The sequence below is a fragment of the Oppia nitens genome, unplaced genomic scaffold (assembly GCF_028296485.1).
Source record: "Oppia nitens isolate AA-2021 unplaced genomic scaffold, nextdenovo-longstitch-racon4-pilon3 scaffold4_pilon_pilon_pilon, whole genome shotgun sequence".
In the NCBI taxonomy this organism is placed as follows: Eukaryota; Metazoa; Arthropoda; class Arachnida; order Sarcoptiformes; family Oppiidae; genus Oppia; species Oppia nitens.
Genome location: NW_026533232.1, coordinates 4,601,294 through 4,624,850, shown reverse-complemented (window position 1 = coordinate 4,624,850; position 23,557 = coordinate 4,601,294). Strand labels below are relative to the sequence as shown.

The 23,557-nt window shown below is 28.3% G+C and overlaps 7 protein-coding genes across 7 annotated transcripts; 5 read left to right on the top strand and 2 right to left on the bottom strand.

Moving 5' to 3' along the window:
• Positions 1 to 1,783: 1,783 nt before the first annotated feature.
• Positions 1,784 to 4,245, top strand: LOC128959525 (ubiquitin carboxyl-terminal hydrolase MINDY-2-like). The gene is made up of 7 exons (XM_054305500.1): positions 1,784 to 2,509; positions 2,564 to 2,670; positions 2,740 to 2,930; positions 2,998 to 3,140; positions 3,212 to 3,387; positions 3,451 to 3,799; positions 3,866 to 4,245. The coding sequence occupies exons 1-7, from the start codon at positions 2,039 to 2,041 to the stop codon at positions 3,878 to 3,880; spliced, it is 1,452 nt and encodes a 483-aa protein (XP_054161475.1). The 5' UTR covers positions 1,784 to 2,038; the 3' UTR covers positions 3,881 to 4,245.
• A 162-nt stretch (positions 4,246 to 4,407) lies between these two features.
• On the bottom strand, positions 4,408 to 8,460 carry LOC128960268 (MAM and LDL-receptor class A domain-containing protein 1-like). The gene is made up of 18 exons (XM_054306340.1): positions 8,301 to 8,460; positions 8,056 to 8,232; positions 7,737 to 7,998; positions 7,513 to 7,678; positions 7,207 to 7,324; positions 7,022 to 7,102; positions 6,816 to 6,965; positions 6,559 to 6,752; positions 6,418 to 6,502; positions 6,166 to 6,336; positions 5,848 to 6,098; positions 5,688 to 5,789; positions 5,572 to 5,623; positions 5,199 to 5,459; positions 5,004 to 5,133; positions 4,732 to 4,939; positions 4,579 to 4,654; positions 4,408 to 4,491 (listed from the first exon to the last, which is right to left on the bottom strand). The coding sequence occupies exons 1-18, from the start codon at positions 8,458 to 8,460 to the stop codon at positions 4,409 to 4,411; spliced, it is 2,727 nt and encodes a 908-aa protein (XP_054162315.1). The 3' UTR covers position 4,408.
• A 1,877-nt stretch (positions 8,461 to 10,337) lies between these two features.
• Positions 10,338 to 12,228, top strand: LOC128960530 (trafficking protein particle complex subunit 13-like). The gene is made up of 6 exons (XM_054306639.1): positions 10,338 to 10,542; positions 10,614 to 10,974; positions 11,039 to 11,156; positions 11,408 to 11,743; positions 11,814 to 11,914; positions 11,972 to 12,228. Exons 1-6 carry the CDS (start codon positions 10,506 to 10,508, stop codon positions 12,210 to 12,212), a joined length of 1,194 nt encoding a protein of 397 aa, XP_054162614.1. The 5' UTR covers positions 10,338 to 10,505; the 3' UTR covers positions 12,213 to 12,228.
• On the bottom strand, positions 12,185 to 13,975 carry LOC128960531 (small glutamine-rich tetratricopeptide repeat-containing protein alpha-like). The gene is made up of 7 exons (XM_054306640.1): positions 13,747 to 13,975; positions 13,541 to 13,653; positions 13,303 to 13,475; positions 13,004 to 13,238; positions 12,776 to 12,948; positions 12,497 to 12,715; positions 12,185 to 12,436 (listed from the first exon to the last, which is right to left on the bottom strand). The coding sequence occupies exons 1-7, from the start codon at positions 13,844 to 13,846 to the stop codon at positions 12,289 to 12,291; spliced, it is 1,161 nt and encodes a 386-aa protein (XP_054162615.1). The 5' UTR covers positions 13,847 to 13,975; the 3' UTR covers positions 12,185 to 12,288.
• An 857-nt stretch (positions 13,976 to 14,832) lies between these two features.
• Positions 14,833 to 17,121, top strand: LOC128960529 (splicing regulatory glutamine/lysine-rich protein 1-like). The gene is made up of 6 exons (XM_054306638.1): positions 14,833 to 15,059; positions 15,117 to 15,250; positions 15,311 to 15,399; positions 15,460 to 15,615; positions 15,667 to 15,842; positions 15,914 to 17,121. Exons 1-6 carry the CDS (start codon positions 14,941 to 14,943, stop codon positions 17,100 to 17,102), a joined length of 1,863 nt encoding a protein of 620 aa, XP_054162613.1. The 5' UTR covers positions 14,833 to 14,940; the 3' UTR covers positions 17,103 to 17,121.
• Positions 17,122 to 18,669: 1,548 nt separating this feature from the next.
• On the top strand, positions 18,670 to 20,609 carry LOC128959593 (translation initiation factor eIF-2B subunit beta-like). Its single transcript, XM_054305588.1, has 7 exons — positions 18,670 to 18,837; positions 18,918 to 19,004; positions 19,067 to 19,505; positions 19,874 to 20,007; positions 20,078 to 20,138; positions 20,222 to 20,418; positions 20,495 to 20,609. The coding sequence occupies exons 1-7, from the start codon at positions 18,770 to 18,772 to the stop codon at positions 20,559 to 20,561; spliced, it is 1,053 nt and encodes a 350-aa protein (XP_054161563.1). The 5' UTR covers positions 18,670 to 18,769; the 3' UTR covers positions 20,562 to 20,609.
• A 341-nt stretch (positions 20,610 to 20,950) lies between these two features.
• On the top strand, positions 20,951 to 23,100 carry LOC128959521 (cysteine protease ATG4C-like). The gene is made up of 4 exons (XM_054305495.1): positions 20,951 to 21,364; positions 21,418 to 21,904; positions 21,972 to 22,048; positions 22,115 to 23,100. The coding sequence occupies exons 1-4, from the start codon at positions 21,115 to 21,117 to the stop codon at positions 23,023 to 23,025; spliced, it is 1,725 nt and encodes a 574-aa protein (XP_054161470.1). The 5' UTR covers positions 20,951 to 21,114; the 3' UTR covers positions 23,026 to 23,100.
• The last annotated feature ends 457 nt before the right edge of the window (positions 23,101 to 23,557 follow it).

Here is a 23,557-nt window from a genome sequence, read left to right as displayed (position 1 = left end):
AAATTTTAATGCTGATGCCCTATATATATATATTTGATGCTTAATCCAAATCTGAAGTCAAAATTTAAAAATTCAATCAAATTTGATGGACAGACGGAAGAACATATAGAATTCAGAGATGTACTCCTTTCAGGAGTTAGTGATTAAATAAATTTTAAATATTTTATGAGTTCATCAAATTTTTAATTCTAATGTCCAGAAAAGTACAAATAATTTATATTTAAATAATCTATATTTAATATACAGTATTTTGCATTTATTTTAATAATAAAATTAATTATAATTTAAATATATTTAATAAATTGTAATTTTATCTTTGATATTACTTTTATAAGATTATGATTATTAAATTTTATTAATAGTTGTAATTAGATTCAAATTCTAACTATAAATACTTACAAACAGTTATTTATGTTTTTATTAAAAAATTGAAATACAATGAGAAGTATAGTCTATTTTATTTATTAATGAATCGATTTATGAATTAAAACATTTGGTACTTTAATATTAAAATATATTGTATAAGTAATAATATATAATTCATTATAAAATACTGTATATACTGTATATACTGTATATAATTATATATATATATATATCATACTTTTTATATGCTAAACTGTTAAGTTATTAAATATTAGTTAACATTTATTATATTATAAAATTGTGCATGTTAGCTTAAAATTACAACAACAAAAATATTTAAAACGGACTAATGTTGAACATTAAAAAATTATTGACTTTACAAATGGTTAATATATTTATAATCGATATTAAATTTGAAATCATAACTTAGTGAGTTTCACTATTTTATTAAAAATATTTTATTTAATACTACTGTATTTAAATTCATTGCATATTAATTTTAATCTGAACTTAATTATATTTAACAAAATAGATTTGCAATTAAAATAGATTTGAATTTATACAATAAAAAGTTTTTAAAAATTGTTTATTACATAAAATTCATTTTTCATTTTTGATAATTTAAACAATTTGATTAAAAAGTTTATTTATAATTGATTTTTAAAAATTGATTTTCATTTTTTATATAATAACTAAACTATACAAATAAAATTAATTAAATTATTTTCAAGAATTTATTCTCATATTTTGTAACTTAAATGTTGAATAACTGAGTATTTTTATAATTGTTTTGTTAAATTATTATTTATTATAAAGTAAAGTAGTTTCAAAATAATCAAATTTGAAGACTTATTATATTTTAAATTTAGTTACAAAGTCGATAAAAATAGTTTTATTTCGCATAATTAAAGTTAATATAATTTAATTAAATTGTCGTAAAAGCATTTGATTGTATTTATTTGTTTATATAATTAAAATTTAGTTTAATTATTAAAGTTTTTAAAATTTAGTGTTAAATGACATAACTTTGAACAAACATTATTATTGTTTAAATCAGACACCACTTTATAATACATTTTATTTTTGCTTATTTTGGTGAATAAAATAATTTTCTATACAATATCTGCATAATATTGCTAATAATTATTAGAAATAGACTATTGTCTAAATTACTTTGAGTTGATTAATCATTTAAGTAATAATTTATATTTATTAACAATTAATATAACATAATTCAATAAATTATAAAAATTAATAATTAAGTTCTTATGAATTAAAATTTGCGGGAAATTCCCGGGAAAATGACTAATTATATTCGAGACCTTAAAGAGTGATAAAATATAAACGTATATACAGTAGTGCTTTACAGTACTCTATAGTACAATACAGTACAGTATTCTATGATATTATATGTAATGACTTGTATTGCATAACACTATAAACACTATTAATGAAGTAATGAGTCATAAATTGATTGCAATTAAAGTAATGATTGGATTAAACAATCGTTTGATTTGTTATTAAATAAAACATTTGTTTGACATTTAAATGAAGATATTTGTGGTTCATATATGACAATAGATTTAGACATATATGTTATGTTTTGCTAAGATATCAACAAACAGTTGACATCACGAGTCAAGTGATAGCAACTAATGATATATTAATCAAAATGGATGAGACTGTCGGCAAAAGTGATGAATTGGTGGCCAATAAATGTCTTCTCGATATGACTAATGAAGAATTATCACAAAGTCTGGTCAATGATAGCAATGACACAAATGATGATCAATTGGACACTATTGATGATCAACAAACACCACCCGATGTGGTTAATGATAGCCAGGAAAGGGTGACAAATGATGACCAAAAAACAGAAATTAATAAAGAATTTTCTGAAGCGGTGTATAGTTGTGGCCAAACAGCCGCACATCAACTCTGTTATCACTTGAAATACATTGAATGGAATGGAGTGAAGACACCGATAATAACACAGAATCTGAACGGTCCGTGTCCTTTGTTGGCCATTATTAATGTTCTTATTCTTAAACGAAGAATACAATTACCATCAATGATGGATATGATAACAGATGAACAGTTGATGGAATATTTGGGCGATTGTATAATCAGTAGCGTTCCTAAGGTTCATATTTAATGTCATTTTCAATGGTTATTAAATCATCTTTATTTTTGATAGAATATTCCCGAAGGAGTTCAACTCAATTACGAACAGAATTTTATGGATGCGATGCAGATATTACCGAAATTACCGAAAGGTTTAGACGTTAACGTCAGGTTTACCGGGTATTTGAAATTCAATAGCATTTGATATATTTGTATGAATTAATGAAAACATAATTTACTAATGTATAGAGTTTTCGATTTTGAATACACACCCGAATGTATTGTCTTTGATTTACTTCACATTCCTCTATATCACGGATGGCTCGTTGATCCAAATGATAAAGAAGTGAAGACAGCTGTTGGCAATATTAGTTATAATCAATTAGTTGATAAAATAATTAATAACAAAACCTCTATAAACCCTGAATTGATTACAGAAGGTTTGCTTTTAGTATTGGTTTCTTTATATTACCGGAAATTATATTTTTTAAATGTTATTATATTAAGCCTTAATAGCTGAAGAGTTTTTAGAGAAGACAGCCTCACAGCTAACAAATTATGGCCTTCAAGAGCTAATTAATCGACTTAAAGAACAAGAGTTGTGTGTTTTATTTAGAAATAATCATTTTATAGTCTTATATAAACATAAGGTAATAAATAAAACAATTAACAAATTGAAAATATTAAGTATAATAATAAAATTTTCATTAAATTATTTTAGAATCATTTGTATCAATTGGTGACCGATCAGGGATTTCTGAGTGAGAATAATGTTGTTTGGGAGACATTAAACAACATTGAAGGCGACACTGAGTTCGTCGACGGAAACTTTGTTGTAGTTCCTCCTAAACTAATGCTAATCACTACAGGATTATCTCAGCAACAGATCGATCAAGAGTTGGTTCATATTTATAAAAAATAATTATTTTTATATTTTAATTATTTAATTCTTTTAATTAGCTATTTAGTGGCTCTTAGCCTACAAGAAGAGCAAAAGCGACAAATGGAGAGTTGTAAAGAATGGGAACAATTTAAGCAAGACTCTGGTATGGAAGGACTTACTGATGAAGAATTAGCCAAACGTTTACAAGAAGAAGAAGACAAAAGATTTGCATTACAAAGACAACAAAGCGAAGACCAGTTGGTGCAACCGCAACAACAACAGCAACAACAACAACATTCGGCACCAACACATCATAGGGGTGGACAACAGGTTCATCCAAACGCCGGTCTTCAACAAAGAAGAAATACAAACGGCAGCTCTGAAGAGAGTGAAAACGGAGGATCAAATAAAACTAAAAATAAAAATGTTTGTATTTTTAAAATATTTACAACAATTAATTCATTGTTAATAATTAAATTATTTTTTAAATAGTGTATTATTATGTAACGAAATGACATTCCGGTCACTTTAATGAAGAGCTTTTTAAATATAGATGAAGACTAGGAATCACTGCCTGAAGTGTATGAAACCCATACATACACTAATTATTAAGTCAATAAATCAATTACAATGTATATTAGGGAAACAGTAGTTATAAATGAATGTAAATATTTGTATCGTAAATGATATGAAATTGGAGAAGATGTGCCTTTTTGGGGGAAGTATAGCGTTTATGTGCCTAAAATCAGGTCTTAATTTATAATTTTCAATTACCGCTGAATTTATTATAAAAAATCATGTATTAAATTACGTGAAAAATTTAAAACGATTTTATCAATACTGTAGTAATTTAAGTTTATTAATCTTCATAATAATATTATTATTTATAGACTGTATATTTATTATTATCGATAATATAAAGTTATGATGTAAATTAAAATATCATACATTATATTTAATTGTTTTTAATACATAAATAATTTTTGGTAATTTATGTAATTTATTAATTGATTGAATATTTAAATAATATTGCGATCATTGCTCACGAAGTGACTTCTCGTTAACATTCAAACTGTCTGATTGTGTATTTTGATTGACGGCAGCCTGAGGTGGACGGGCTGTGTAACCATTTTAACAGTTTATGAAAATTATTGTATAATTAAATTGAAGTTAATATTAATAAATTGAAAGTGAAATGTTTATACTTAGACACGAGCCGTCATAATAATTGATGTCATCCAAAGCAAACCCACCATCAGATGCCTCGCCTTCAAACTGAACCTTTTGTAAAATGCAATTAAAATTAAATAATAATGTAATTAAATTAATAAATATTAAGATGAAATTTGATGACAAACTCGAAATGGTATTTCAGAGTTGATAGCCATCTGACCGTATATCCATTCGGGTCGACTCGTATCAAGTCTTCGGGTAGACATTCTCCACAATAATGTTTTTGTTTCGATGGTCAGTCCGTTTCCTCGTTTATCAGACTCTTCTTGAGGAGCACCTGACTCTGCACTGTCCTGAGTGACTATCGATACACTCAACAAAGTTGTTTCACCACTAAAATTATATAAATAAATATTTCAGAAATTATTTTTAATTTTTAATTAAAGAGCTTATAAACCGTCCGAAAGGAGTAAACCAAAAACTCAGACATTTAGGAGTATTTCCTTCTCCTCCGGGAAATTCAGGAGATCTTAGAACTGGGTATTGCATTGCATTTTGATTGAATACATCAAAAAATAGATATCCGACTATTAAATGATAATATTGATAGCTTTAATAATATTTAAAATAATAATCTATTACTATAACATACTGGGAGCCCTATATGTATGGTCCTGTAAGTTAGCCGGTCTGCTTGTAGGTGTAGCCAACTTCCAAGTTAATGAATCTTTAGATGAAACCGATAATCTATTTAATGATTGTCTTTTATTTGAGATGAGTGCAGCTTTTTGAGGTGATGGTGAAAATTGTGAAACTTCAGGTCCGGGACCCGATCCCGATTGGTTTCTATAACCACACAAATCTCTTTCAAAAGAGCACTCGCCTATAACTGCGGCAGCTTTTGTTGGCAACGCTATATTTATTGATTAAATTATATATCATTTACAGTATATTAATTATATCATCAAATACTGTATATATTTTTATTTATAAATACTAATGAAAAGTATTTGATGAGCACTTACTCGCACAGTTACCATCAAAAAAGCTAACATCATCTATAGCAATAGTTCCTACCTATTTGTATAATTAATAAAATATTAATTTGTTAGTTAAAAATAGATATACCCGTCCAACATACCCGTCCATCTCCCCAAATGCCTTCAATAAGAATTTGATAGGTTTGTAGAGGAGGTTTCTTTTCCAATCCAAGAACCAGAGGAAGACGTGCTGGTCTCCAACCCTTTTAATTTATTAATATTATAATTGAATGGTAATTAAGACACTTGTAGTATACATACCAGTGCTTGATGATTATTTAGACGCCAAATTAAATTTAATTGTTCTCCGCTATCACTTAATGTTTTAATATAAACCCTAAGACTTCCGAGACTGGGTCCGCCCGGATCTATAGTGCGCTCATACATGAAATAATAGAAAGACATGCATTTTGGAGTTGTTGTTTGCGGTGTAAACTCTGGACTCAAAAGCCAAGCTCTCGTTCCCCCTCTTTGAGGTTGTAATTGATCTCCACTTAAATTTATAAAATAACCTAGTTCATTAAATTTTATTATTTACTAGATATGTCTATACATACAATTTGCAATAATCATACAAACCATCTGCTGATTTTTTTGTGTGATCATATTTAGGACCCGTTCCTCCAAAACTATATTGTCTTAGCCAATCAAAGTCATCAACACGACTATGTGGTAAAGGATTGTGCCAAAGACACATATTCTCCTCAAAAGTACAGTCACCACTACCTCTCGATGCCGTTTGTGGTGAAACTGCAATATGTTTTATAAATTTATTATAATATTTATTAATATTTTATATATAAGAAAATTAACATTTAAATAAAAGCATACTGGGACAGGTGCCGTTTTGAAATGATATACTATCCATTGCTATATTTCCCAATGAATTTTGACCGATAGTTGCTTCAAATACAACCTAAATTTTTAATATAAAAATTATTTTAAACAAATTTAAACAAATTTAATAATTACATGAAATTGTTGGACAGGAGATGAGACGGGCACCTGACCCAAGTACCAGTTATTGCCGGCTTCTCCTTTCATTTCCCATAATATTTTTTCAGGTCGTTCCTCGTCTCCAACATATCTTAATTTTACTCTTAAAGTTCCGATTCCATTGCCATACATATGAGTAGCAAATTTCATACAAAGAGGAAAACTATCCTCTAATATAAGTAACATTTTAACAATACGTGACAATAAAAAAATATGTTATATTTTTTAAATACCGGTTCGTTCCATAAGAGGACTGATAAGCATTGCTCTATCACCCGGTCTGCGCGGAAACGAGGCGTCTATGTATACAAAGCCTCCCGACTGTTCATTTTGACCAAAACTACTGAAATCACGGGACGGACCGGTAAATATATTTTGTGACCCTTTAAATGAAATAACAATTTATTAATTATATGAATATTACAAATTTGTTTAATACCTCTTCCAAGAGTCCATTCAAACTCATCATTTTCTTCCTGATTAGTCCATCCGCAGAGTCCGCCTTCAAAAGTACAGTGACCTAACACAACACAACACAACACAACACAACACAACACAACACAATACAACACAAAATCAAATAATTTTTCAAATATTAAACACTTATTATACTATGAGTTAAACCTTTGCATTGTTCTTCTGCTTCATCGACGGGTTGAAACTGGACGTCATCTACAGCTATATATCCTCTGTAAGCCCTATCGGAATCGTCCAGTTTTTTTGCCGTTGCTTTTAAAACAATCTATAATATCATATATATATCATATATTTATAATATTATAATATATTGTATAATAATTTATATACAGGAATATTATAGATAATTTTTAAAAATTAAAAAAATAAAGTATTTTTAATGAGAACATATGAAATGATAAAACCATATAATATAAATAATAAATTATAATTAAGATATTTAAATTACAATACCTTATGAAGTGATCCATATGTATAAGCAGTTTCACCCCTAACCCAAATGCCTTCCATACCTTCACTACTTTTCCAAATCATACGATCCATTCCCGTCTCAACATCTCTTAAATGAATTTCAAGATTATCAGCGCTTAAACCATCGATTGCATAGAAAAAACTCAAACTAAAAACCAATTAATAAATTAGTTTATGCATTAAAGTGTGTCCATAACACTACTAACCATAAACCATTGGGACCGGTGTCTGAAATATTTGGTCCCTGAAAATATGCAGAAGTTGGCACTTGGAGTTCACCACTTGGTTCTGATGACATCGGATGAAATACTGGAAATTTGTTGAGAAGTGGTCGTAATAATGTATTTTTATTTGTGTTAATGACATCACTTAAAGATGTTGTATTGCTTGAGCTTAAAGAGTCACTTAATAATGGTGTGACTGTACTGGGAATGGGCTGATGTGATGTCTCGAAATATACATAACCGCCTTTTTTACAAAAATTAAAATTTTAGATAAATTTTCTTTAAAAATTATCATAAATACCACTTGTATCGGCCAAAGTATGATCATTTCGAGGACCTCCCATCCAATATGCTTGAGCTCCCTGTCCTGTTCGCCATCTAATCTTTGGATGACTATCTGGCAGAACAATCCAACCACATGTTTGCAATAGAGATCCCGAACCAAAATCGCAAATCAAGGCTCGGGCTACCTCTTGACCTGATATTTAAAATTAATTAACTTTATTAAGTCAATGGAAATTTAAATTTTAAAAAACTCTTCCAAACCTTCTTCGTCTTGACGTTTATAACGATTTAATAAATCATTTTCAGTCGGAAATGCTTTTGACAACAAATATTTACTCGAATTTAAGCTTTCGATATAAGCATTGCATAAGTTATCCGTTATTTGTAACAAATAATATAATATTAAATATAACTTTGCCATTGAATTGAGTTATTAACTTATCATTATTTATGTAATTTAACAATAATCTAAATTTTATATAAGTTATAAAAGTTATGAAAATTATTATTATTATATTAAGATAGATAAATTGTTTTAGTTATGCAAAAAATGAGACTTAAATATTATTTTCAAGTTATTTTGCTTTATATATTGTATAAATATATAAGTATTTAATGTCAAATAATATGTTAAAAACTTTTTTTAGTTGAAATATTTAAAACATGAATTCAATTAAATTGCATAGAATTGTCTGAAATATTGAAAGAATAGTTTGGATTTCCAATAGAAAAGTGTGTCATCGATGCTATGTATCCAATGGTTACTTAAATTATGTTACTTTTTCAGTATATGACATAAATATGATGTTTAATAATACAGTAGATAACTATTATGTAATATAATTAATTAACCTCTATTTATTTTATCCAATATTTTGAATATTCTATAGTATTTTAAATGTTTTGATAGTATTTTTTTAAATGTTAAGATATATACAGTATTTATATATATATATATATATATATATACTTAGTACTGTATTTACTATAATTAACTTTTTAAATTATAAAATTTGTTTTATTTATACATAATAGTAGAATAATTTTGTAATTAATAATATACTCTTTTTTCATAATACTGTATCTTATACTGCATTGTATTAGAATTGTTATTAGAATAAACATATATAAAGTAGTTTATATATATTTTTACTATTTTTTGTAATTTTGTTTAATACACAAAATATTTATTATAATTTACAGTATAATAAATAATACATGTGTAATATAAAAAGTGATATTATTTTAGTTAATTTATATCATAATAAAGCTTTTCGTGTAATTGAAACGATGCATAAAAAAGTGACATTAATTGACTGACTTTAGGCATAAATTTGGTGATCTCTTAGGAGATGACCTAACTATAGATCATTGGGAACACAACAAACTTTTTCAACTTTTCATTTATAAATTATTGTTTTATTAAAACAATTTTTTCTGTTAATAAATTAAATTATACAAAATTTAAAAATTTTATTGTTCTATAGATAATTTTTAAAATTTATCTAACGTTAGCCTAATAATACAATATATAAAATTTAGCACTAATTAATGATTTATGAAAATTATTATAAACAAATATTTTAGTAAATATCCCAAATTCTAATTTATATAATCTAGTTAAATAAAATTAATAAATTATATGTTATATAGATATTTAAAATATTTAATGAGTGAGTGAGTGAGTGAGTGAGTGAGTGAGTGAGTGAGTGAGTGAGTGAGTGAGTCTATGAATAGTTAAGTGTATGATCTTGAATATTGATGAGTAGATTAAAATTAAAGTGTATATAAAGTAAGAAACTATTACAATAAATCAAATAATTAAATATAATTTTTTTTAAATCTGGTAATGTTATCTAGCATTTTCAACTGTTTTTATATTATTTTTATACAGTATAAATTCATTATAATATTATTTTAATAATTTCAAACAATTATTTGAAAATGTGTTTATTTTAAATTATTTAAACAAAAGTTATATTCGTAAATACAGTAAATAGTTGTTATAAATTAATTTTATTGCAATAATTACTACCAATTGAAAAACAAACAATTAATAACATCAAAATAACTTTTATAAAAATACTATAGTATAGTATAGATTAGTATACTGTACTATAATTTATAAATATATAATTTAAAAATAAAGTAAATTATATTTATTAAATACTATTAATTTAATTAAAATATCAAATGCTATTAATTTTTTTTATGTTTACGGTTATACAGTATTTTGTTATAAATATTAATAATAATTTTTGTTAAAATTCAATAAATTCAATGTAAAACTTATCAAACTTATAGTGCCTTTACTACAGTCATAGCATTACAATAACATTAGAGTCAATCACAACAACAAACAGCTGTCATATGTTTGGTCTAACAGTCAAACAGTAAGTGATTGACACAATTGGTCAGTGATTGACACAATTGGTCAGTGATTGACACAATTGGTCAGTGATTGCAATGGATATGAAACCGGAAAATATGTTATCATTAAAAGGTTGATTCAAACAAATAAACCAATAAATCAATTAATTGTTTGTTTGATTCAAATGCTATCCTATCTTACAGTTGGTCGGGTTGTATCAAAACTAATACCAATTAACCACTTTATCACAACTGAAGAATATAACTCGTTTATCGGTAGTGACGAACCATTGGACACATTAAGATTGAGTCCAACTCTTGCCGATGAATGGCGTCTTTTGCCACAAAATTTCGGAAATGTTTATTTAGGCGAAACATTTTCATTTGTCGTTAACTGTACTAATGATTCGGTCAGAGAAGTGGTCACCGATGTTGTTGTTCGAGTTGACCTCCAGGTCGGCAATCGGGTCGTTAATTTGGGCGAAATTAAAACATCGCTTTTGGACGCAAAACAATGTATTAATGATATTATGAAACACGAGGTCAAAGAATTGGGATCTCATGTGTGAGTTATCACTAGTTATAGTATGAATTATTTGACTATAATTACCGCAATTGATATTTTTCAGACTTATTTGTACCATTGGTTTTACAATGAGTTCAAATGAAAGACAAAATTATAGAAAATTTTTTAAGTTTCAAGTTTTAAAGCCTTTGGACGTAAAGACCAAGTTTTATAACGCAGAGGTAATTATCAAATGATTTCATTTTTGTTATAATTTAATAATTATTTTTTTGCGTTTAAATAACTTTAATAATACACTACTCTAATGCTCTAATTCTATCACTTATTGGATACACAATCAATATTATGGCAACAAATTTTGCAATAATTACTAACATTTATTTTGATACTATGCATGATATATAGGATTATAGTGTAAGGAATATTGTTTTAAAAATTAATTGTAATAATAAACTGAATTATTATTTGATAGAGTGATGAAGTATATTTGGAAGCACTTCTTCAAAACTTAACCACAATTCCCATATGTCTCGATAGGGTTATGTTAGAGCCGTCTCCTTATTTTGACGTTAAACCCATGAATACTATTATAAATGAAGACAATGTGGAGCATTGGGTTTTCGGTAAAGTAAACCGATTTAATAGTCAAGAATGTCGTCAATATTTATTTAGTTTGACCCCAAAACCTAATATAAAATATAATGCAAGCATTTTAAAAAATTTGACTGAAATCGGAAAATTGGATATCGTTTGGGTCACCGGTATTGGTGAACGCGGACACCTCCAGACATCACAATTAGAGAGAATGGTATATCATTGTTGTCTAAATAAATTATTAATACAATATCGTTAATTAAATTATTTATTTGTATTATTAGACACCAGTTTACGGTGATTTGAAATTAATTATAGAAAGCATTGAAAGTAAAGTAAAGCTAAAGACTAAATTTGATATCATCTTTCGTCTTATTAATTGCTGGTAAATTGATTGTTATTATGTAATATTATTATTATTTCTAATACTTGTTTTTTCTAGCAATCGATCAATTGAACCAATTCTTAGTTTCGACAATTTAGGTACAAATCAAGCGCTTTTATGGTTAGGTATATCCGGTCAATCTCTGGGACCTCTTAAGCCGTCTAGTTTTGTAGATTTTGAATTAAGTGTTTATCCCATTGAATGTAATCTACATTGTTTACCAACTCTTAAGATAACTGACTCTTATTTAAAAATTGATTATAAATTCGATGAAATCGCCTCTGTTTTTGTCGAATAAATTGAAATTTTATTGTAAGACATAAAAATTTTTTTATATAATAATAAACTTATAAATATATCTATTATTTAAAAATTTAGTTATCTTTCTTCTCATTGCTTCCATCGGGATTTGTATTGTTTTGGTTATCATTAGGATTAGAATTATTAGCTCCCATAGCATTCCTTAATTGATTAACTAAATCGGGATTTGCGGCTTGCATTTGTGCAGCAATTTGTTGGCCACTAAATCATAAATAAATAAATTTAGTATAATATGGATTAAACTACATTATTGATACATACGCCTGTAAAAGCGCTTCGAGTCCGCCTCCAGAACCAGCAGCGCCTGCAGAACCAGTAGCACCTCCAGAAGAAGCACCTCCAGAAGAAGCACTTCCAGGAGCAGCACCTCCAGAAGAAGCAGTTCCTTCAGGAGCAGTACCTCCAGCAACTCCAACGCCACTATCACCTTCAGCCTCATTGTTGTTGGGCGGCATCGCTCCAGACATTAAATTGCCCATTCTATGTCATAATACAATCACTATTAACACTATTTATTATAAATCATATTATAAAATATACAAGTTTTGCATATTTGGATCGCTCATCAATTGTGTGGCCATATTCATAAGCGCCGGGTTTGACCAAAGAGAACTTAAATCAAATGGGTTTCCTCCCATTCCTGGCATTCCAGACATACCTGGCATTCCTGGCATACCTGGCATTCCAGGCATTCCCGGAAATATGTTTTGTTGCTAAACATAAGTTTGTAATTAATATATTTCTTGATGTCTAGTCATTAATACATACACTTTGAGATAGTTTCTCTTCAGCTAACTTAAGATTGTTTCTATAACTTTCATTGTTTGGATCCAATTCTATAGCCTTTCGATAGCAATCCCGAGACCTTAAGTGTTCATTAAGGTTGCCGTACGCCAAACCCATTCTTCCGTATGCTTTACTATAATTGGGATCATTACTGATGGCTCGCTTGCAGTCTTCCAAAGCCAACTCGTGATTGTTTATCTTGGAATAAGCGGCGGCCCTATAATTGGTTCATAATTATCACACATCATGTATGAGATTAAATGTTTTTCATTCAATAATACCGATTACAATAGTAGACAGCATTAGACGGGTCTAACTCAATGGCCCGACTGTAGAGACCGAGTGCTTCATTAAATTTTTCGGTTTTCATCAGTTCGTTGCCGTCATTCTTAAGTCTTTCAGCTTCCTTACGGTCCGCTTCGTTGATCTCAACTTTGGTCGCAACACCCGTCGCCTATTATATACAATAATTAAACAAAATATAATCACAATTATTGTAATCAATCGTTAAATTAATACATTTTTATTGACTTCCAAATAGTCATTAAATATTGTCTCCAACTTTGCTTTTGTCAAAAGTGAGGCATCCATTGGATTCACTTCAAAGGCCGACTCAAGACATTGCATGGCAACTGATTTAATACAAACAATACAATTGTTAGTAATAATTGGTAACAAATTGGTAACAAATTGGTAACAAATTGGTAACAATCAGATCATCACACCTTCAATAGACTCCTTTGAATCGGCGGATAAGTCTTGACATTTGAGTTCATCGTTTAAGAACTGTATGATAGACGACACCAAACGCTTCTTGTTTGACATTGTCTTCAAAATATAAAAACGATTCAAACAATAAAATCAATTAATTGATAAAATTTACAAATAATTAATTGTATTAATTGCTAATAAATCAAACGTTAAGTGATTTGCAAATTCATTCAACAAATACAATGCATTATATTATATGGTATTATATATACAGTAAGTCATCAATAATGTCAACAATACGACAATAATTGGTCACTCATTTGACCACTTTTTTGGTCACAATTTTGTCTAATATTCTAAACAAATATCAAAAATCTTAATAACATTTAAGACATAAAAATTAATTTAAAATTATTATAATTAATTAAATAATATTAAAATTATAATATTCCTAATTTATGCGATTAGATTTAAAAATAAATAAATGTTATTGTATTACAATAATATATAATTTGGAAATATTTTATTAAAGATATTACTTTTATGTAAAATTAAGCATTTAATGAAAATCTAAAATTTTAATTTATATAATATTAATAGTTTTTTAGAAATTTAATTTAAAATCAAAAGTCGAAATTTATTTTTGACGTAATTTATGAATAATATTAAATTAAATTTATATTTTTATACAACTGTTAATATTAAAAATTAAAATTTTCTTATATTAAAATTAATTAGTTTTTAAGATATTTTAATTAAACAAAATTTACATTTGATATTATAATTGAAAACTGATTAACAATTTTGTTCAATACTGAGATTTATTAATACTTATATAGTTTTACTTTAATATTAATAAAACTATTGTACATTAAAATAGTAAATATATAAATAACGTTAAATAATAATTTAGAAAATATTCGACTTTAAACTCGAATATCTCGAAAACTATTAGAGTTATAATCAAATAGATTTGATATTTGGATTCATCGCTAAATTTTACATAAAAACAATTATTTAGTTAAAAATAAAATATAAAAAATAGTGATTTAAAAGTTGATATTTATTTATAACTTAAATATTAATTTAAATCCAAAGAGAGTTTTAATAATAAAACGATTGAAGTATTGTTTGATTGGTTTGTCATAAATAAGTGAATCTTTGATTTGATCCCAACTGTGGTCACAATCACTGAATTGTTGGCCACAATGACGGACACGAATGTCATTCAAGTGACAAACATTGCTCCGAGTGTTGCAAACGATCAGTTGAAGACATTGTTTGGATTTTTGGGAACAATTAAAGAGATTGTCGTTTATCCAAATGAGTCAGTCATTGATTGTCTAAAATTTGTGAATAATTGACTAATTGTTGACATTTTCAGAGACTCAGCCCTATCGCCGACCTCTCGGGTCTGTTATATACGATATGCCGACTCCTGGAGTGTAGGCGTTGCCCAACACTTGACAAACACAGTGTTTGTCGATCGGGCGCTCATTGTTCAGGCATCAGATGATGGTATATATTATTATTGATTTCATTATATCTTATAATCTAAATGTTTGTATTTATTATAAGATATTATCCCCGACGCGGCCACTGCCATGAGTTTAATGAATGGGGGAAACATTACCGGCGGAAGCAATTGCGGTGTTATCAGTCAAGTGGTCAGTATTGTTAAAATGAATATATAATTGTATATATAATTAATTGATTGATTATAACAGGTGACAGGCGTTGCTGGCACTCAAGTAATTACAACAATTGATCCCCGATTAACAGCATTAGGTTTACCACAATACCCACCTCTACCGGCAAATATGGATCCAACAAAAATTGAAGAAATTCGACGAACAGTTTATGTCGGAAATCTTTGTTCAACTGTAAGACATTTAACTAAATGTTTTGATTGATCTAAAGTTTAATTAAATTAGTTATCAGCCGAACAATTGCTTACTTTTTTTAATCAAATCGGAGAAGTGAAGTACATTCGTATGGCCGGCGATGAGACACAACCGACACGATTTGCATTCGTTGAGTTCACTGATCAGTCATCGGTGGCAAATGCTCTTCAATATAATGGTGTTATATTTGGTGGACGACCACTAAAGTTAGTCAATACTTTAGTTATTTATTTCAAACAAAAATAATTACCGGTAACTAAAATTATTTTTATTGCAGAATAAATCATTCAAACAATTCAATAGTAAAACCTCAAGCAAAGAACTCAGAAGCGGCACAAAAAGAAATTGAAGAAGCAATGAAAAGGGTTCGGGAGGCGCAGTCACTTATATCAGCTGCTATTGAACCCGGATTTCAGGTGAAAATCGATAAAATATTAGATTTTTCAGGAAAAGAAAAGAGTAAATCGAGATCAAGATCCAGATCACGAAGAAAGTCACGAAGTCGATCACGTGATCGAAGAAGACGATCGCGTGATCGAGGAAGAAGATCACGATCTAGAGATCGATCTCGAAGATCAAGGTCTCGATCAAGAGAAAGAAGACGTCGTTCTCGAGAACGAAGACGAAGAAGAAGTAGGAGTAGAGATGACAAACATAGAAGAAGTCGTAGTAGAGATAGAGAAAGGGATCGAGAGAGAGAACGGGAGAGGGATAGGGAACGGGAGAGAGATAGGGAACGGGAGAGGGAGAGAGAACGAGAGAGAGATAGGGAGAGAGACAAAGATAGGAATAGACGCTCTAGAAGTAGATCCAAAAAGAGAGACGAGAAACGAAAAGAAATTGAAAAAATTGAAGAGAAGGTTGTATTACATTCTCCTGAAATTGAGACTAAACCCGAAGGACCTGAACTTCCACCCAAAGTAGACTATGTTGTTAGAGAAATGCCAGACACAGACGATAAGAGATCGAATTCAAGAGAGTTATCCAAATCTAAATCTCTATCTCCGACTTCACCCCAAAAACATAGCAGACGTTCAAGAAGTCCGAAAAGGCGTTCTCGAAGTAGAGAAATAATACATTCAAAGAGTCCACCGAGAAGTCATCACAAGAAAAAAAAGGATAGGGATCGGGATAGAGACAGAGAGAAAGATAGAGAGAAAGAGAGAGAAAGAGGTAAAGACAGAGAAAGAGATGATAGACACAGAATAAGTCGTAGCAGAGATAGAGATCGGGATAGAGATAGAAGAGAGAGAAGTCGTGAAAGAAAAGAAAAAAAGAAACGAAGAAGAGATGACAGTTTGGAACTGAATGAAAGATCACCAAAAGATATGAAAATACATAGAGATTATGATAAAGAAATTGAAGAAGAAGAAGAAAAAGGTTACGACTCTTCATATGAAGACAAATCATCGCATCGATCGAGTCGTGAACACTCTCGACGTAAATCTCTGACTCCAGACCACTGAGAAAGTCATTCAAATAAAAATCATTTTTTTACTAAATTTTAATTTACAAATATTTAATTCATTTTATTTAAATAAATAAAATTTCAAAACATAATGAGTAGTATTTGCGTTATTTGATAAATTAAATTAATGTATATTTCTTTATTTTTTATTTAAAATTTTATATAAATTTATTATAAAAGATTTAAATTATACCAAATGTAAGATAAATTTATTACCGCTTATTATAATTAGTATAAACACTGTATTAAACAATATATACAGTATTTATATTAATTTATACATTATTATCCAAATACACTAACAAGAGTACATTACATTACATTACCGGTACTGTAAACATATTATTATTCAATACTGTATTATATGTATATTATATGTATATTCAGGGTTAAGCAAGGTTTTGGATTTTAGGGGGGTAGACCGGGGTAAAATTTACAAAATTCTCAAAAAATCTTGGGGGGGGGGTATTGGGTGGGGTAAGATTTTTATTGCATTTTTAAACGGCAATTTTTTCAAAAATCCAAAATCAAGGGGGGGGGGGGGGGGGTCTAGAGAAAATTCCCTAAAAATTCCTTAAGTTCCCGAATATTCCCATGTAAATTCAATAAAATTCCCACAAGTTCCCGTATAAATTCCCGGGAAAATAGGTAAAATTTCCAAAAATATAAAAAAAACTTAAAAATTAACAAAAATTTAAATTTTAACAAAAAATAAATATTTTTTAAAAAAATTTTTTAAAATTAATAAAAACTTAAATTTTAACAAAAAAAAAAATAATGTATTTAAGATTTAAAAATAGTTGATAAAAGCATTAATGATACACTATGAGTTATTTTTAGTATTTTAATAATTTTTAACTTTTAACATAATTAATTTTTTAAACAATACTTAATGTTTATAGTTTGTTATATATTTTTATTTTTATACAAATACTGACTGAATACTACTTATTTAACTCAAATTTCGTTAAAGTTTAATTATATTAAGTACAAAATTGAAAATATTTTTAAATTTTTTATTTAAAATTTAAAAATTATTAATAAAAACATAAGTATTTATTGTTTTATTAACTTCTTAAACTTATATTTAAATTGTAATATGATTACTCTTTTCAACAAATAGGTAATTTTTAATTTTTTAGTTTATTTTAATTAAAATAATGTTATTTTTTGATGACTTTTAACGTTATTTTAACTATTTTTAATCAATAATTAGATTTTTATAAATATTAAAAACATAAAAACACTTACTAAAATAGTATCAACTAAAATTAAAATTTTTATAAATTTCAAAAAAATTTTCGGCGCCTTCGGCGCCGAAATTTTAGGGGGGGGGGGGGGTCATTTCTCCTCGTTTTTAAGCGACAATTTTTTCAATTTGGTCAAAAAGTCTGGAGGGGGTAAAATCCCAATTTCTCGATCTTAGGGGGGGGTATTTTGGCCTTACCCCCCCCTACCCCCCCCTTACTTAACCCTGATGTATATTATAATGTTGTTTGTGATCCTTGATTGATGTGTTTAAAAATATTTAACATTAAATAATAATAACTAAAACATATGTAATAATAATGTTTTGAATGCAATTTTGATGACAAATAGTCAAAACATTTATTTTATAATCAATTGATTTGTTTTCTCAACAATAATTGCATTATCATTGAAATTATGGATAAAATATCGGATCTAATGGTTTACCATAAGATTGTTGGTCTCATCAAAGACCTTAAACTCGGGTTTGATTGGACTTAGACTTGGATTCAATTTATGTTTTTAAAATATGATATATTTTTCATATCAATTATTGTCTAAACAGATCCACTAATGGTTCGTATGAATTGGCGACCAATACTGTGATGATTATACAAGAACTCATTGATCAATATATGTGGTCTAATGTCAGGTATTATGACATTAAGGATTTAAAGATTTTAATTTCATTAATTGAATCTATCAAACAAACAGTGAACTAATAATTGTGATTAAAGAGATCGCCGATGAGGTGATCACCGCTGAACCGACAGAAACAGTGACCGGAAATATGTTTAAAAGAGTTTTAAAGATAATTAGAGACGAATTCGCAAACGCCAGAGGACTTCATAATGAAGGAGAGATTGAAGAATCGCTTCAGAAAATGATAACCACTGATGAAGAGCCGAAAGTTAATTATGAGATTAATTCTGAGTTTTTGAAGGAATCTATCAACGACTCCATCAGTGAATTGTTGTCTGAATTAGAGATGAGTGTAGAAAATATAGCGAAACAATCACTCGAACACATCTACTTTGAAGAAGTCATTATGACTTGTGGTAAATCCAAGACTGTGGAGGCCTTCTTGAAATATGCGGCGAAGAAAAAGAGGAGATTTCAAGTCGTAATCGCTGAATGCGCGCCATTTTATAACGTATTTCACTTTAATATTACATCTTTCAATACATTACTATCAAATTTAATTCATTTTAGTTAAATTACTTTATTAGTTGTTTGCCAATGATATAGTTATATAGGTATTACTATTGATTGTAATAGTAATAGATTCAATCAATTTCATCTTATAGTATATTATTACCGGTAATTTAATTTCTAATTAAATAATAAATGTGAATATATTTTACGTTAAGTTAACATTCATATTACGGTACTTATCGATAATTAATATCAATTAAGACAATGTATCATTACAGGCAAATTAAGATAAACAATACAGATATTTATTAGTTATTATAATTAATGTAAGCAAATGAGTAAAAATGTATTTATTGTTACAAAAAGGGTCACGAATTAGCTGTCAGTCTTTCTAACGAAAAGATCAATACAACAATAATTCCCGATTCGGCTATATTTGCTATTATGTCGAGAGTTAATAAAGTTATAATAGGAAGTCATTCAGTAATGGCTAACGGAGGGTAAGTTAGTTTAATATTGGATATCGTAATTGTATTAAAGATGTTTAATAAAAATATTGTCATTTTATAGTTTGAAAGCCGTGAGCGGCGCCTATACTCTAGCACTGGCAGCCAAACATTATTCTGTTCCGGTATTTTTAATAAATTAATATTTTTTTTATAAATATACAAATTTATTATTGATTTATATTAATAGTTATGAATTAATATTTAGTTGATAGTCTGTACGGCAATGTTTAAGCTAACGCCACAATATCTCGTAAGTCACGATCAGTTGGCTTTCAACAAGTTTTCGTCTCCACAACAAGTGATGCCATACGAAGAGCCAGAAATGGCAACCGATTGTCAGGTTGTGAATCCTGTCTTTGATTACGTACCGCCAGAATTGGTCACTGTTTTTGTTTCAAATATGTAAGTAATTATCTATAGATTATAAAATTGTATTGAAATTATTTTTAATTATTTTTACTATTTTTTATTATAAAAGTGGTGGTAATTCTCCCTCATATGTATACCGGTTATTGAATGAATTATATCACACCGAAGATTATTAAATTTTTATTATAATCCTATAATAAATATTTACAATAAAATTTAAAAATTATCTTATTTTTAATTACCGTAATTTAATTGACCCCTCTTTAATATTTACATTTGATAATATCTTTTGATAATTTTGATTAATTTTGATAATTGTCAAAACCATTAATAAATTAGAATTTTATACGATTTTAAGCAAACATTTTATCTAATTTAATAAATGATAATTTTGTTAATATATCAAATTAATTGAATAAATAACTAATTTTATGATAACTTTGATATATTAATACATATAAAGTATTGTATATTCAATGAAATACTGTATTTTATAATTTATTTGTGCAAAAACTTATTGATTATATTTTCCCTCAATTTATGCAAATTATACTCATTTGACAACAAAAATGAATTAATATAACAATATATGACTTGTTTTTGAGTGAAAGTCATTTAAAACTGATTGACATTTGATTGAGTGTTCAAAACAAATGTTAAATCAATTGAATGCTTATATCATATGATTGTTTGCATTGAAATCAATTCAATTAACTGACAATCAATGCAATGAATAGCAGAAAGATATCAAACAATGAGTTCAAACAAAGACTGAGTTTAAGTTCATTAACAAACAGATCAACCGATTCATTGCCGTCGAGAGTTTTACCGCAATATTATGGCCATCCTATCGGTGACCACCACAACAGTCAACACTCGGTGGCCAATCATATGGATGAAGACGACGATGACATCGGGGGTCAAAGTCCTGACAAAATGAAGACAATGTTTAAGTCGATCTGGAATAACGTCAAGTTCGGTAATGTGACCACTTTGTGACCATTTGACTCTTATTTGCAAATCTAATGATAGGGTTTACAACACGACTAAAGACACGTTTCAGTTATGAATCACCGATTTGTCTTTTGGGACAATTTTATCACAAAAAACTTACAGACAGTCACTCGACTCGTGACGACAATCAATCTAAGAGTTCAGCCATTGATTTGTTTAGACATGACTTTTATTCGCGCATTTGGTTTACATATCGACGACAATTTCCCAAATTAGATAACTCTAGTCTGACTACAGACACGGGATGGGGTTGTATGTTGAGGTCGGCACAGATGCTATTAGCACAGGCTTTGCTCATACATTATCTCGGAAGACATTGGAGATGGAAAGGGTCTCAGTCTGACAAAGAAGATATGATACATCGCATGATTATTAAGTGGTTTGCTGACGATCCTAATGCCAGTTGCAGTCCATTTTCTGTCCACCAATTGGTCAGATTTGGTGAACAAATGGGCAAAAAACCAGGCGATTGGTACGGACCCGCATCTGTCGCACATTTACTTAAGTAAATATTTTATAATTAGTTTATTTCAATAGTTTAATAATTGAAAACTTTTTTAAACATAACTCAGAAATACATTGAGTACAGCAGCAGAAAGTAATCCTATTTTGAATAATATTTGTTGTTATGTGGCTCAAGATTGCACGGGTATTGTATTACTTTGCTTTTTAACTATAATTTGGTTAATATTTTGTTTAATTTAATTATAAATAGTATATATCGAAGATGTGATAACTTTATGTACATCTAATTCAACCTTAAATCGCGAAACATTACATTTAGACAAAAAACGATTCAGTAAACCAAACGATGAAATTAAACGTAAATTTAGTCTTTCGTCACAAAACTCTTCTGATATAGAGATTGGTCTGATTGCTCACGAAGACATGTCTTACGACAGTTTATTGGAGTCATCATCAAAGAGTCGAACGCCTTCATTGTTAAGTTGCGGTAAAATGAACTCAACTTTTAACTTAACCGATACCTCATACTCCTCGTCTGGTCCCCGCTCTCTACCATTCATTGTCAACAAAAGTGCAAACAATTCGCTTAAGACTGATTCTTCTCAAAATAAATGGCGTGGAGTTGTTATTATAGTTCCCGTAAGATTAGGATCAGATCGTCTCAATCCCATATATATCTCGTGTGTGAAACAAATTTTGTCTCACAGTAGTTGTTTGGGAATAATTGGAGGAAAACCGAAACATTCACTATATTTCATGGGATTTCAAGACGAAAAACTCATTTACTTAGATCCACACTATTGTCAGTCGACAGTAGATGTCCGACAAATCAATTTCCCATTGGATTCATTTCATTGCGATAATCCTTTGAAAACACCGATCACATGTATGGATCCAAGTTGTGCTTTGGCTTTCTATTGTCGCACTCAACCAGAATTCTTTGATTTTGTCAAAACCATGAAAGAGTATCTGATTCCTCCCAATCAATCAGCTGATTATCCTATGTTTGTTTTCAACGATGGCAGCAATACTTCAGATACAAACTATTTATCAAAAGATGACATTAAACCCGACAGACTTCTTAAAGTGAGACACCGTTTCCTTAATTCTGAGGGAAGGGTTGAAAGAGAATTTCATACCGAAGAGTTTGTTATGTTATGAATGGTTATATTTTTACAAATTTTTATAAAATAATTATATATCGTAATCATATTTATTTAGCATTTATTCTCATTAATTTATTAAATAATATTGTTCAGTGTTTACTGTTTTGTTAAATATCAAACATTAAACTTATAAACAATGAGAAGTTCGTATAAAAAAAAGGGTAACAGTGTATCTCAAGCTATATTAGAATCATATAATTTTATATTTAATAATAATTATATATTTTAGTTTAGATTTTAAATAAAACCAATTATAATTACAGTTTTGTTATTTTTATGATAATATAGCGCGCGACACATTTGTTGACTCTTTTTATTCATACAATTTTTAATCAATGATTTTACTGAATATCATGAAACTTGATGTCTAACAATTGATTTTATTTCTTAATGAAAGATCATTTATACACGTATGATATGATTTGTATTTTTCTCATTAAAATTGCATTTAGTCCTTAATTTTTCTCTAATTAAGTAACAAAACAGTAATACTAACTGTATTACAATAGTAATAAAAAAAACATTTT

Excerpts from the sequence above, each read along its gene's own strand:
- LOC128960529 (XM_054306638.1), top strand. The coding sequence starts at position 14,941 with ATGACGGACACGAATGTCATTCAAGTGACAAACATTGCTCCGAGTGTT. Across the intron at positions 15,400-15,459 it reads GCGGTGTTATCAGTCAAGTG|GTGACAGGCGTTGCTGGCAC; the intron begins GTCAGTATTGTT and ends TGATTATAACAG. Across the intron at positions 15,616-15,666 it reads TCGGAAATCTTTGTTCAACT|TTATCAGCCGAACAATTGCT; the intron begins GTAAGACATTTA and ends TAATTAAATTAG.
- LOC128959521 (XM_054305495.1), top strand. The coding sequence starts at position 21,115 with ATGAATAGCAGAAAGATATCAAACAATGAGTTCAAACAAAGACTGAGT. Across the intron at positions 21,365-21,417 it reads CTGGAATAACGTCAAGTTCG|GGTTTACAACACGACTAAAG; the intron begins GTAATGTGACCA and ends ATCTAATGATAG. Across the intron at positions 22,049-22,114 it reads TGTGGCTCAAGATTGCACGG|TATATATCGAAGATGTGATA; the intron begins GTATTGTATTAC and ends AATTATAAATAG.
- LOC128959525 (XM_054305500.1), top strand. The coding sequence starts at position 2,039 with ATGGATGAGACTGTCGGCAAAAGTGATGAATTGGTGGCCAATAAATGT. Across the intron at positions 2,510-2,563 it reads TAATCAGTAGCGTTCCTAAG|AATATTCCCGAAGGAGTTCA; the intron begins GTTCATATTTAA and ends TATTTTTGATAG. Across the intron at positions 2,671-2,739 it reads GTTAACGTCAGGTTTACCGG|AGTTTTCGATTTTGAATACA; the intron begins GTATTTGAAATT and ends ACTAATGTATAG.
- LOC128960531 (XM_054306640.1), bottom strand. The coding sequence starts at position 13,846 with ATGTCAAACAAGAAGCGTTTGGTGTCGTCTATCATACAGTTCTTAAAC. Across the intron at positions 13,476-13,540 it reads ATTTGGAAGTCAATAAAAAT|GCGACGGGTGTTGCGACCAA; the intron begins GTATTAATTTAA and ends TGTATATAATAG. Across the intron at positions 13,239-13,302 it reads GCTGTCTACTATTGTAATCG|GGCCGCCGCTTATTCCAAGA; the intron begins GTATTATTGAAT and ends AACCAATTATAG.
- LOC128960268 (XM_054306340.1), bottom strand. The coding sequence starts at position 8,460 with ATGGCAAAGTTATATTTAATATTATATTATTTGTTACAAATAACGGAT. Across the intron at positions 6,099-6,165 it reads CACAAAAAAATCAGCAGATG|GTTATTTTATAAATTTAAGT; the intron begins GTTTGTATGATT and ends TTAATGAACTAG. Across the intron at positions 5,134-5,198 it reads CCATACATATAGGGCTCCCA|TCGGATATCTATTTTTTGAT; the intron begins GTATGTTATAGT and ends ATCATTTAATAG.
- LOC128959593 (XM_054305588.1), top strand. The coding sequence starts at position 18,770 with ATGGATAAAATATCGGATCTAATGGTTTACCATAAGATTGTTGGTCTC. Across the intron at positions 18,838-18,917 it reads ATCAAAGACCTTAAACTCGG|ATCCACTAATGGTTCGTATG; the intron begins GTTTGATTGGAC and ends TTGTCTAAACAG. Across the intron at positions 20,419-20,494 it reads ACTGTTTTTGTTTCAAATAT|TGGTGGTAATTCTCCCTCAT; the intron begins GTAAGTAATTAT and ends TTATTATAAAAG.
- LOC128960530 (XM_054306639.1), top strand. The coding sequence starts at position 10,506 with ATGGATATGAAACCGGAAAATATGTTATCATTAAAAG. Across the intron at positions 10,975-11,038 it reads AAAGAATTGGGATCTCATGT|ACTTATTTGTACCATTGGTT; the intron begins GTGAGTTATCAC and ends GATATTTTTCAG. Across the intron at positions 11,744-11,813 it reads CATCACAATTAGAGAGAATG|ACACCAGTTTACGGTGATTT; the intron begins GTATATCATTGT and ends TTGTATTATTAG.